Source organism: Electrona antarctica (genome assembly GCF_951216825.1).
Source record: "Electrona antarctica genome assembly, chromosome: 4".
Taxonomy (NCBI): Eukaryota; Metazoa; Chordata; class Actinopteri; order Myctophiformes; family Myctophidae; genus Electrona; species Electrona antarctica.
Genome location: NC_136809.1, coordinates 13072131 through 13085484, shown reverse-complemented (window position 1 = coordinate 13085484; position 13354 = coordinate 13072131). Strand labels below are relative to the sequence as shown.

Below are 13354 nucleotides of genomic sequence, written 5' to 3'. Positions count from 1 at the left end.
CCCTGACGTCACATCATTTGAAGCGACGCCTACGCGGAAGGGTTGACTCCCACGTTTAGGCCAGTGCAGCCCAGGCCTTCATTTTCCGCGCAGACGAAATGAAAGCCTGGGTATCGAGGCTAATCAACTATTAACTTTGATATGACTTTTTGTTTTACCTAATAATGATGTTACCTGTCATGAAGATGTAACCCTTTCTTAAGTGCATCATGTGCAAACCTAACTGGGCCTGTGGGAGGAGTTTACGCTACCAGTGGCAGTGGCTGTTATGATGCTCTGCTTGCGTTTGTATTCAGGCCTCGTGTTTAACCACCTGGTGCCAATTACTGGCTAAATGCCTGCAGGAAGCTATCACTGTAGTCTAGCCAACATTAGGACCGCTCAAGCCTTAACGTGGTTAGAGAGGTTGAAGAATGAATGCAGAAATCTGAATTGGTCGTATACTGTATACTGTGTGTTCATGAATGTTTGTTTAGTTGACATGTACTGTCCCAATGTACTGTATTATTGCATTGGAACCCATGTTGAATCACTCTGTCCGCTTTGGACTCATTTGAATCAAAATGCTTAGTGAACAATTAATCTAAATAATTTGACTCTAACATTGACTGAATAAAGTTCGGTACTACAATAACGTACTACAAAGGTTGGACATTGGACATTGAAAACACACACAAGGAAAATAATTTCAACTTTATTTAAACTAAAGGAGTGGTTCCCAAACTTTTTAGCTTGAGACCCAAAAGATAAATTTGATGTCTCCTCAGGACCCAAATATTGAAAATATCACATTTAAAGGAACTAACTAACTAACTAACTAAGTGACTAAGGGTTAAAGCAGTAGCCTATACCAGTATGACGTCAGTACTACAGTATGACCACATATTGATCACAGATCAGGGATCTCTATAGACAGTATGACGTCAGTACTACAGTATGACAACATATTGATCACAGATCAGGGATCTCTATAGACAGACACAGACAGATCCAGAAAATGAGACATCCATATGCGGGGCGGGCAATCTGGCATAGAAGCGAATCAGAGAGACTGATATATTGTCATCAACCGCTGGTCTTGAATGGCAAGTTTGAAGTCGATCAGTCGTACGGTATCGAGTTATGTGAGAATGTATTGTACGCACGTACGCACACGCGCACACACTCACACACACAAACACACACACGAAAATCTATAAAGCCTTTTATGGGGCCTTTTTTTATCCCACACACTATATACACTATCGCCGCACCTTCTATCGTGAATCTAGTTTAATATGCGCTTCACCGTTTACCTACAAGTACAGTAAGTGCTGTGGTTAGTGAGTGGTTTGACCTCTGACCCTACGCTCAGCCTGCCTCCGCCCATCTATTCCACTATATTAACAGCCCCCTCGCATTCTGCTTTCAGGCTCCATCGGTTCAGAGCTCACCACAAGCAACGTCAGCGTGTTTATCACCTCGGACGCAGGCAACACATGGAGACAGGTGAGAGCACTTATTTTAATGTGTAATAAATAACACGCCGCTCTTGTTTGTGGTTGGAAGCCCGTTGCTTGCTTTATCTTTACACACATGCAGATGAAGCCTCATTTTTGTAGTGTGACTATTATTTTCAAAAACAAAAAAACACGCAGCTTTTGACAATTTATTGTTGTTGTTTTCATCAGGATGGAAACAATTATTTTAACGCTTAGCACACTTGTGACTGCACTTTTTTTTTAAAAACAGTACATGATACATGTACTGTACTATAAGCACTTGTCGTATAATTTCTATATAAATGAACCAAAGATTTGCTATTTTCACTAAGTCAGTAAATGTTAAAAGCTAGTCAGGGTTTGAATTGTTTTTTCTCTAAGGAAACCAGGCTTGCTTAGATGATAGATAAGGGGACCTTTTGGGTCATAACAAAGCATTCAGCAACACCTCACAAGTACAGATTCAGTACTTCCTTTGTCTTGTATCCTTTGAAGCTCGGTGAGGTGTAAATCAAAAGGACGCTTTACTGTCCTTGCAGAGAAAACACAGGAAGGACGCAGGGACAGGATCTGTAGAGCAGTGGCGTATCCAGGAATTACGTTTTGGGCAGGCAAGATCATGTGTTAATTGTCGTCTCCCCGCGCACAATCGTAGCACTAAAGGTTTTCAAAGAGATATACCTGCCAGACGAGTAGGATACAAAGGCTGAAAGGCATGCATTTACATTCCAATGGGTGATTGAGGGTCGCGCTCTACCGCAACGGCCAATCAGCTGTCCATTAATAGTTCTCAGGTCTTGTTTTTGTCCTCTTTTTTTCTCATTGTATGGATTTTGGCCAGGCCAGAAATGGATTTGGACAGGCGGACGCCTGCCCTCGCCTCTGCTGTAGAGCTGCCAGTATTATATTGTAAATGTTTATCAAGAATCTAAATCCTGTTGTTTTTACAGCCCTTGACCAAATGGGAAATGCTAGGTCTCTGTAAAACTCAGAAACAGCCCTGACTGAAGTTGTCTTTAGTGGGTTAAACAGTTAGTTAATTTCTTAATATAGAGTCTGTTCAATTTCATTTATTTCGTTATGTTTAACTATGTTTTCATTGTACCTTTAAAATCATTATTACTGTTTTGTTGCAAAGTTAGGAAAATGAATGTCTCTCATCATGAATAAATGCTAGTGAAATAGAACCCTCCTCTCAAGACAGGATGTGCTGCGGGCTGTGTTCTGATTGGTAGAAGCGACCGGCTGTGCGTCTCGAGAGAAGGAGGGTCTAAACTCTGGCCAGGCTTATTTAAACTAGAGGCTAGTCACATTAGGGGGTTCTGGTTCCGGCGGTCACATTGGACAGAGCACTGTGTGTTTCTAAACCAGACCGTGGCACGGGTGTTTTCCGTGTGCTGTTTTGTAACGACTTTTTGACTCTGTACTTGACGAAAATAAATACGGAGTTTGCTTAAAGCTATTTTCCATCTCCAGACGTCTGCTTTTTGTTCCTCGAAGGGTGTGCTCAATGCTGTGACTTCTTCAGACCGGAAACGTCACACTCAAAACAAATATTATTCATTTAATTGTGGTGAAAACAAAGACAATTTGGTAGTCAATGTTGAAATCCGGGAAATGTTTGTGTTTTAGTGATATCTTCATTTTGACAATACCGCCCAAACCGGAATTCTATGCTTCACCAAAATCGCCATGCATGGTATGGTGTGCCGAAAATAGCAGACCTACAAGCTATCGACACGACACATATGAGCCACGTTGTGAGCTTGTACGTTGACAACTTTTACCGTGCGACACCGCCTTGCGATTCATTCTGAATCAAAGCTTTAGTTTAGATGCTTTGATTGATATGGTATCAGTGTTTCTGACATGCACTTATTAAACCATAATAAAACAAATGTGTCCCTCTCAAAAGAGCCAAAATAAGTAGCTAATCTGTAGTATCCAGCTGGGGGGTACAGCAGACTGACAGATGTGCCACTTTGTTGATGATATCTATCCTCACACCCTGTTCAGTGTTTTAGTGGGCGATAATCAAATGAAATCTTAGCAGTAATTAGATTCAGTTCTTGCATACAGCGCCCGTGGGCGACTCTCTCCTTATGCCAGCATCACATTAGGATGCTTGTTTCTGTAACCGGTGAAACATTGATATGACAAGATCTAATCCTAATAGACGTGCGTGTGTGTGTGTGTGTGTGTGTGCGCGCGCGCGTGCGTGCGTGCGTGCGTGCGTGCGTGCGTGCGTGCGTGCGTGCATGTTGCTAGGTGGAATGGAGTTATGCTGATGTCCTGATTTGATAGCGGAACATATCATCTTGATGAACATCTTGCTAAACTCTATATTAGTCTTATAGTTTGTGTGTTGCACCCTAGACATTATATAGCCTACAGTACACGACAGACAGACAGACAGACAGACAGACAGACAGACAGACAGACAGACAGACAGACAGACAGACAGACAGACAGACAGACAGACAGAGTTTTCCACACTTTGTCACTTTGTCTGGATCTCTAAAAATGTGAGATGTAAAATCAAGGATGTAATCAAGTTGACAACTTCTACTTTTTGTATTTCAAGGCTGCAACGTAATGCACGTGCGCGCACGTGTGTGTGTGTGTGTGTGTGTGTGAGTGTGAGAGAGCATGCGTGCGACCGGAATGGCTTTTGGGAAATTGAGGACAATTCCCAATGGCCTGGCCTGCCTAGAGACTGATTTCTCCCTTGTGTCACTGACAAACATGCAGAGGAAATCACTCTTATCATATCTAGGCTACTCCAACTCATAGACTGGCTGTTATCTAGAGTTGATGGATGGATGGGTGTGTTTTGGTTCAGCGCTTGCCTGTGGTGGTTGGTCAGAAGAATTCTATTGCACAAACACTAGTCTATAGACAGGGTTCAAGACTTTTCAGCCACAGTTGGCCTCCATCGGGATGGATTAACGGATTAACTGTGGCCGAAACGTTGTGAATCCTGTAACAAGAAATACCAGTGTTTTTATAATAACCGAAACCCTTTTCGAGAATATTTAAAGATGGAGTGCCATGACTTTTTCCACCCTAAAACATGATCATCAGATGGTATTATTATTATATAAGTGTACAGTATTTCTTAAAATGACGTTTTATGTGCACACGCCCACCAGTTCATTAATTCTTTCTCTGCGAGGTACGAACATGTTCGTTACCCCCTAGTGGTTGAGCCCCATAGCAGCTGTTAACACCCTGAGCGGCATAAACGGAGGTCTCCGTCCTATCAAATAGTTACGCTCAACGTTCAGGACGGAGATTAAGCACAGGACGGAACATTAATGATATCATAACCGAGCGCACCGCTGCACAGGCTGGGAGCGCCTGTTGGGCAACATTCAATGTCATTTCCGGTTGGGACGTCAACCAAAGTGGTCCCCTTCCATTTTAGTGGATGAGATCGAAAATCTTAAAACGTGAATAACTCTTGATCTAAATCAATCCGTCCAATTCTAACTGTCCCGTCGCTAGTCGCGTTAGAAGTAATCATACCTCCCGTTGTTGTCGATCGCCTCAGGGGTGTTTTGGCTACATCTAGCTATACTTCCAAGATGGCGCCTGGTGCACCTTGAAATGTGCTCCGTAGCGGCAAATCGCTGGGCGCCCTGATTTAATGGTCTTAAATACCCCCGGGCGTTCGGGGTGTTAACATTGATCCGGTTGCTATGCAACACCTCCGTCACCACCACCTATGAGACGAAATAAAAAAAAAATCTGTATTCTGCTAACCTGCGGGCCGCATTAAGTGGGGGCTGCATGTGGCTGCTGGGCCGCCAGGTGCCCATGTATGGTCTATGGCAGCTGGCAAGGTGGTCTGTGTGGGTGTGGGCCTCCTGACCTGAATCCACGCATGCATGGATATTTGTCTTTGTGTCTTTTTGTAAATTAATGCATCAACATGTACCTTTGTGTGTGTGAACCTGTATCACTATATTTGTGAGGACCAAATGTTCCTAGTCTTGCATTGCCCGACTGATCACGTGGAGGAACGTGTGAACGTGTAAATAGTGCAATTAATTTAAGAAACAGGCATTATTGCTGAGGCATTATTGCTTGTGATCCTCACAAGAGAAATTGTTGTTTTATGGTTAAAATAAAAAGGAGAATACAAAAGTTGGGGAGTTGTAGGAAAAGGTTCAGTTTGGGATTAGGGATTAGACATTTAATCCATTGAGACCTGGAACGCATCCATGTCACGTTAGCGTTTAACCACATTAACCATTAACCCATTTTGGGGCGGGAACCCCTTTTGGTGTTTTAAACATTGTTATAATTTAGCTATTGAAAAATAGCAGATCTACAAGCTCATAGCGCGCCACCGAGTGGCGCGCTATGAACTTGTAGGTCTGCTATTTTTGAAAAATCGTTAAAATGTGCCTCAAATCTTTCCGAAAATTGTCATGATTTAGAAAACTTTTTTTTTTTAAATTTCGACGTCAGGCCTGAATGGGTTAAGAGGTTATGGGTTGGGATTGGCGTTATGCCTGATTTATCCTTCGCTCCGCACCAATGTCCCACACTAAAAAATAGCAGCACTGCGATATTATGTTAATGAGACAAGCTCAGGCTATTTCCGGATATATAGTTCAACCATTAACAATGCTATTCATAAAATTACCATTCTAAAATGATGGGGTCCTCACAAGTACTACTAATAATAAGAGTGAGTGTGTGTGCGTAACTATATAAATCTTTCTATATAATGTAATTCATAAAAGCTACGTATAGGAGCTAATGAGCTGCTTCCCGTGCATTCTGTGTGGGCGTGTGTGCGTGTGTGTGTGCGTGCGTGCGTGCGTGCGTGCAGATCTTTGATGAGGAGTATGCCGTGCTGTACCTAGACCAAGGAGGAGCCCTGGTGGCAATAAGACACACTCCTCTCCCCATCCGACACCTGTGGTGAGTCATTATTACTGGGAGCCGCCATTTGTCACAGCGTGACTCATTCCCCGGGAGGGAAGGAGAGAGTTCCGAGCCTGACGTTAGCCAAACGCAGGCAAATTAGTACATCTCAAAGCACGGGAAAAGTAATTAATTCTACTTTAACAATCCCTGCCGGGGCGTGGAATTTATTCTACTGTGATGACCGTCTGTCGTTCGGTTCTCACCAATTATGGCGAGGATAGTGTTTGACTCGGGAAGTACTGTAGCTCTCTGTCCTCTCCACCGTCCACTGAGTCTCAACGTGGGGGTCCAGGGAGTCCCAGGTGGTCCTTGAGGCATATTGCAGGTCTGTATAAAGGGGCCATTCGCACCAAGCAATATAGGTACTGTAACTATATTGATGACTATAGACGCCTTAACAGACGACGTCACACTGATAAGAAACAGCATGCGCGCGCATAAAGGCAGCAGAAGAACACCACCTCTCATAAGATGCAATGGAAAAGTTCTAGCTGCACTCGCGTGTAAAAGATGCTGTTTTTCTCCCAGTGTGGAGGAAGAATCATTAGGATTTGTATTGTGATCTCTCGCCCTTGAAATATATAATCCTTGGTTTCTGTTGTGTTTGAACAATAATAGCAATTCAAAACAGTTGTCCTCAAAACCACACCTCCAGTCGCTGTCATAAGAACGGGAGGTGCGCTCATGATCACGGCAGCAGAGCCTGTTTGTCCACGGCTGCACGCGCACCTGCAGCCCATCAAGTATCATTTATGCTTCGTCCCGCGATGGTGTCGCGCACGCAGACCTCTACACTCACAATAGTCGCATCTGCGATGCCATGTGAGCTTGTATATCAGCTGTTCTCTGTGCGCAATACTGTTGGGCTTTGAAGTATAAATGTCTCCTAGGGAGCACCTCACTAGCCAACTCACAAGAGGAGGTTGAATGGACTGAAACCAGCGCTCCCCAAAACAACAGGTTTGGAGATCTGTTGGGAATTGATTACATGTCACCCGTGCGCCCAGTCCCAATGTTTGTAAACAAATAATTGGTCTATAAAGATATCGTTTTAAAAATCATCCTAACTCAAGTGGGTGGCAGAATTCACATCACAACTATACAACAAAGACAATATGGTGAATGATAATAGTTATCGTTATAGTTACACTGCTTTAAACGGGCTTTAACTCTGAAACTGTATAAGTAGAACCAAGTTCTGTAAGGAACTCAATAAACGTAATTTCAAATTGTATAAAACATGGGTTGTGGACTAATTATTGCATATCAAACTGGAATGAATAGGGTTAAGGGTCATTATTAGCTCATGAATTGTATTACTGTAAACGGTCGCTCACACCAAGCATTATAACGATAACGATAATTGCATGAGCGTCCACACTGATGAACGATTAACGATAACGCTCTGTTTAACGGTGACAGAAACACGCTGTGCCGTCTGCAGCTGCGTGGGGGAGAGCACACACACACAGTCACACAGTCACACAGTCACACACACACACACACACACACACACACACACACACACACACACACACACACACACACACACACACACACACACACACACACACACACACACACACACACACACACACACACACACACACACACACACGCACGCACAGAGAGAGAGACGGAGATCTCAGCCTCTGTGACAGTGGTGAAAGACAAATGCAATAGGATACTATATATTGATAATCTGATCTGATTAACCCATTTAGACCTGAGAACAGATTCTACAAAATGTCTTCTAAATCATGACAGTTTTCTGGAGAAAAAAACGTATGTTTCTATGTCGACCCTTTTTGTTCCGGGGAGACCCCCAGAAGCAAAGATACAAGTTAAAAACGTTCGCTCTGAAAGAATATATATATTCAACATTTTCCACATTTTAAAGCAATAGCAGATCTACAAGCTCGCAGCTTGTAGATCTGCTATTTTTCCAATAGCTAAAGTAACATAATGCTTAAAACACCAAAAGGGTTTCCCGTCCTGAATTGGCTAATTATAAGAAGGTGAGACAGTTGTAGTCTACTGTACCAGGTGTTTCCATAATAGCTATGCCTGCCAAGGGCACATTTTCATTTCATGTTACATTTAATGGACAATAAAGTTTTCTTTATCTTCATCTTTATAATCGTCTCCTCATCTCCGTTAATTATAAAACTAATGTGATTCAGAGGGTGAGAGAGGCCGATTGCATCGCAGATGTCCTTCTGATGGATTGTGATTGGCTGTCAGTGTTTCTATCGTTCTGAAAGTGCTCCGAACCACATCATTCAGTGAACGTTTTCAACTCAAATCTTTGCTTCTGGGGGAGGGGGGGTGGGGGGGGTCCCTGGAACAACATATTTTCACATGGGGGTCCGCGGCCAAATACTGATAATTCTGGTGGTCGGTGATGAAAAAAGGTTGAGCACCACTGACATAGAAACATAGGTTTTTCAGAAAACCTTTAGGATTTAGAAGACTTTTTTTTTTTTTTTTTTTAATCAGCCTCAGTCCTAAAGGGGTTAATGCTGTGCTGTGTTTTTGCAGGTTGAGCTTTGATGAAGGCCGGCAGTGGAACAAGTACAGCTTCACCAACTCTCCTCTGTTTGTGGACGGGGTGCTTGGAGAGCCCGGGGAGGAGACGCTCATTATGACGTGAGTGATGAAGATGGATGCGAATCATCTGCCCGCCTGCATGAAGCTGAAAACAAACTGTTTGCGTGCGTGTGTGAGTGCATGCATGCGTGTACAATTAGCTATCAACCGAACTGTAATACTGTACGTGTGAGCGAATGCACACACACTTTTCTATTACTATACTTGTGAGGGCATGGACATTTTTGTAACCGAAAGCCGCAACATGTGAATACCAGCGCAGTATATACTGTACACTCAGTATATAAAACGGGGCATAAATCTAACCCTAACCCCTAAAACTAGCCTCTATAACTCATCCTAACCCTATATATTTGTCTATTTTTCATATTCTATTATACTTTTGGAAATTAAGGTCCTCACAAGTACAGTAATGTGTGCATGCACGCACACGCACGCACGCACGCACGCACGCACGCACGCACGCACGCACGGACGCACGCACGCACGCACGGACGCACGGACGCACGGACACACACACACGCAATGCCAGAATCAGCATTTTTGACTTCCTGATTTCCTTTCATGAATAAGAAAGATTTCTCTCAAGGTCTAGCTGACATCAAAACTGTCCGTCTCGTGGATTCAGATCATAGAAGATCAATGCTGCGGCAGCCGGCGACAGCAGAACTGTCCATTTGAAGAACATGAGGGAAATGATCATAATGATCAAACTATATCAGTTGGGGGGAAAAAAAGGAAAGACCGAAAGAAACAGAAGAAAGTTGCGCTCCAAAACCTGTAACTTCTTTTAAAATGCAAAACGAATGGCGCAGACTCCATTCACAGCATGACCCGGCGTTACTCCTCTTAATGCAGCAAAGATGTAGAACGTTTGGGACATGTTACCGGAATGTTTCCTCACCCATTTACATCAATGTTTTATGGCACCTGCCGAAGGGGACAGAGTGACAGTAGTCCGGGAGAACGATGGGACACAGCTGGAGAGAGGCACCAATGACAGGCAGAGAGACTCATGGCAGATTTATACTTTTTGGTTGCGCACCAAAGATAGCGATCTACAAGCTCACGACACGTCACAGAGCCACGCGTGGTGAGCTTGTAGATCGGCTATTGTCGGTGTGCAACAAAGCATTCAGATCAGGCGCCACCGAGAGAATAAAGGGAATGGGAGACAATGGGGGGGATTACTCACTCGCATTTTCGTTTGATGCAGATGAGACTTGCAAGGCTAGGGGAGGGATGGGGACAGGACTGTTTTTGAGGAAATGCCGGAAGAAAATGAAGAAAATGAAGAAAATGGTGATTTCGTTAAGTATTTTCTTTGAGATCTTGAGGCTCTCTGCTCGCAGACGCACCATTAGTTCTCATAAGACCATCATGCACTTTTATAAATAAATTTGTACTCATTTTTTACAGTAAGTGCCTGTCATGGCAGTGCGCCTCGCAAGCTAATTGACAGATTGATTGTGATAAATTTGTTATGGTATGAATAGTGAGGCGGTCAGCACCGAGAAACACGCCCCCCCAATTTAGTTTGTGACAGAATATTTATCTGCTTATGTCTCATAACCTTGGATTCAGATCATTCTTTTGGAATAGGAAAATATTGATATTAGGCTTGTGCTTTCTCAGCTTAACAGCAAAAGTAACGCCTGCGGCCTTTCACTGTGAAGGGAGGGGCTTGATGATTTCAAAGTTGTGAGTGACTGAGTGGGTGTGTAGAGAGGCCAGTCAGCTGTTTTACCTTTGGCTCGCTCAGTGTCACGTCAAGTCATCTATATTTATTAGAGCACAGTTGACTCAAACAAAGTGCTTTCCAGTCGATGATAACCAACAACATGCTGTGATAAATCACAAACTACTGATCCACAAAAGCAAACTAAAGTAAAATGATAATGTCAAAGTAACATTGGATAGTGGACTTGGCAGTAACATAAACCAACCTGAGACTGAGCAAAAAGCGAAATAGTGTACATGTCTGTCGTGTCAGTGCATGTGTTTGTGTCCGGGTAGCTCGATCAGTCGGAAGAGCTCTCGCCTTTGTAACACAAGGTCACATGGGTTCGATCCTGGGCACCGCCAACTCAGCGTATGAGTAGCACGGCTTGGGTGCATCTGTGGCGCTCCACCTCAGCAGTTCATTTCCCAGGTGTCTAGCGCATTGTTACGGGGACAGACTCCCGCGTATTGATACCGACAATATAATATTTTTGCCTCTTTGATCCCCAGTGCTACTCGGTGCATTTGCCGGGTCATTATCTGTGCAGTGTGTATATACCTGACCGTGTGTGCTTGGCTATATTCCAGGATATTCGGCCATGTCAGTCATCGCTCTGAATGGCAGCTGGTGAAGATAGACTTCAGGTCCATCTTCAACAGGAGGTGCACAGAGGGCGATTATCAGACATGGCACCTACATGATCAGGTAAGACACCCTAGATTAGTATTCATTAAAGCATCTATAGTAGCTCGTAAACAGAATAAAGTACATACATAGTCACAGACATTAACTCATTCACACCACATTCTGCTGTGTAACCAAAAGAATGCCACCAGTGACATCATTGATGGGGAATCCAAGCTAATAGAAACGGCAGGATTTATTTTCCTGAATAGTTGCATTGCAAAAATGGAAGCCATCGTTCTCATGATAACAAAAATCTAAATATATTGTAAAACAAATCTTGTTTAAAAAAAAAATCTGCCTAACGATGATGTCACTGGTGGACGGGTGTCTGAACTGCCCACAGCTCTCCTATGAAACACAGACTGAGTAGAAAAAAATGGTGGTGTTTTATCATGAACATTAGTGATGACCAATTATGTGAAGAGATGTTGAAAAGTGGTGAAGTGGTCCTTTAACCAAGCAGCTTCTATTTCTAGATGACAAACAACTTTGGAACAAATTTCAAATAAAGCATGATCTGTGCATGCTACGGCGTTGTTCGCTTTTCAAACCACTAGTTAAGTTGCTGGATATAGGATCCCTCAAATCAAATGTAGGAGTCAACTTGGGCAGGATAGTGTGTGATCACTGGCTTAGTTAGACATTAGTTAGGAGGTGGAGTGAGCTGCTGCATGTCTCTCTGCTCCAAAACCACTTGTGCACATTCTCCATTTATTCTCAGTGATCTTTGTGAATCAAGTCCTGCATACATTAAACATTCTCCACTCAACCTGCTCAGGCCCAAAGCCAAGAAAGAGCATTAGAGTGCTCCTTTCTTCAGCCTCCAGCGCTGTAATAGGTTTAGACAACCATATGCTCTGGCTAGGCTAATGATCCAACATATAGCATGGAGGCGGACTGTGGTTCATGCCAATTAATTGCACAATAAGCCCTGAAGAGAAGGGCAGGCCCTATAGTCAACTCAAGAACAAAGTGGACACTTGCCCATAAAGCAAATGTAAATGTTTATATTTTGGGACCATTCAAGTTTTTATTAGTCTTTTTGTGGAATTCAGCAGTGTCACACAGAGAGAGAATTTCCACATCTCACCAGTGACACCTATAGCACAGAGACAGAATGATCTTGGATTCAAGCAGTGTTGCAGTTTAGGACGGAGCATTCAGTTTCCGGTGTCTGCAATCTTCTCATCTTGTTTGATCACTTCCCCCATTATAACCTCCAATGGGATCCAATAGTTATTATTATTATTATTATTATTATGGTAATAGGCCTATCTCACAGAATTTCCCCGCCCCCTTAATACGCCCCCTTTCCGAGTTAGTGGTGATAGCGTGACGTCACTCCATAGACACTACATGTTAACAGAGGTAATTTAAGAAGGCTACAACTTTTGTTTTCTCAAGGTAAGGTTTGTTCTATCTGTTCGAGCTGATTTACCATCTTGTTTGCTTCATAATAATATTGGTCTGTCACATTTTTACATTAGGAAATGTACGGGTTAGGGTAAATGCTAATGTTAAATGACACCACTATCTACCGGAAGGGGGCGTGGAAAGGAGGCTGTGAGATAGGCCTATTAACATGATTATTATTAATTATTATTATTATTATTATTTTTTTATTTTTTTGTCACAAGCTCTTGTTGATACCTTTCATTGGTTGAATATTATCCACAGACAGAATGAGAATTAACCACTCTCAAAAACAGCTAAAACTAATCTCATACTGTATGGATATGTGAGATTAGATGATATATTAATTTAAATTAAATATATACGTTGGTGCTTTAAGTGACATATACTGTAGGTCCGTTTTGGGCTCTTTTGTTCTTCTATACCAGCCAGCAGTCTGACTGAGGCTCGTTAAACACACCTGCTACGCACATTCTCCCGTTGATCAATACCTAGTGAC

The 13354-nt window shown here is 42.9% G+C and overlaps 1 protein-coding gene across 2 annotated transcripts in view; it reads left to right on the top strand.

Moving 5' to 3' along the window:
• sorcs1 (sortilin-related VPS10 domain containing receptor 1) overlaps positions 1–13354 on the top strand; it is a 207167-nt gene that overhangs the window by 160813 nt on the left and 33000 nt on the right. For both annotated transcript variants that reach the window (XR_013789911.1, XM_079499906.1), the window contains exons 12-15: positions 1412–1488; positions 6325–6416; positions 8964–9071; positions 11343–11460. Coding sequence is in view for 1 of the 2 variants with exons in the window: in XM_079499906.1 (XP_079356032.1) it covers positions 1412–1488; positions 6325–6416; positions 8964–9071; positions 11343–11460 (395 nt within the window). In the remaining variant the exon portion in view is untranslated. The remainder of the gene's footprint in view (positions 1–1411; positions 1489–6324; positions 6417–8963; positions 9072–11342; positions 11461–13354) is intronic.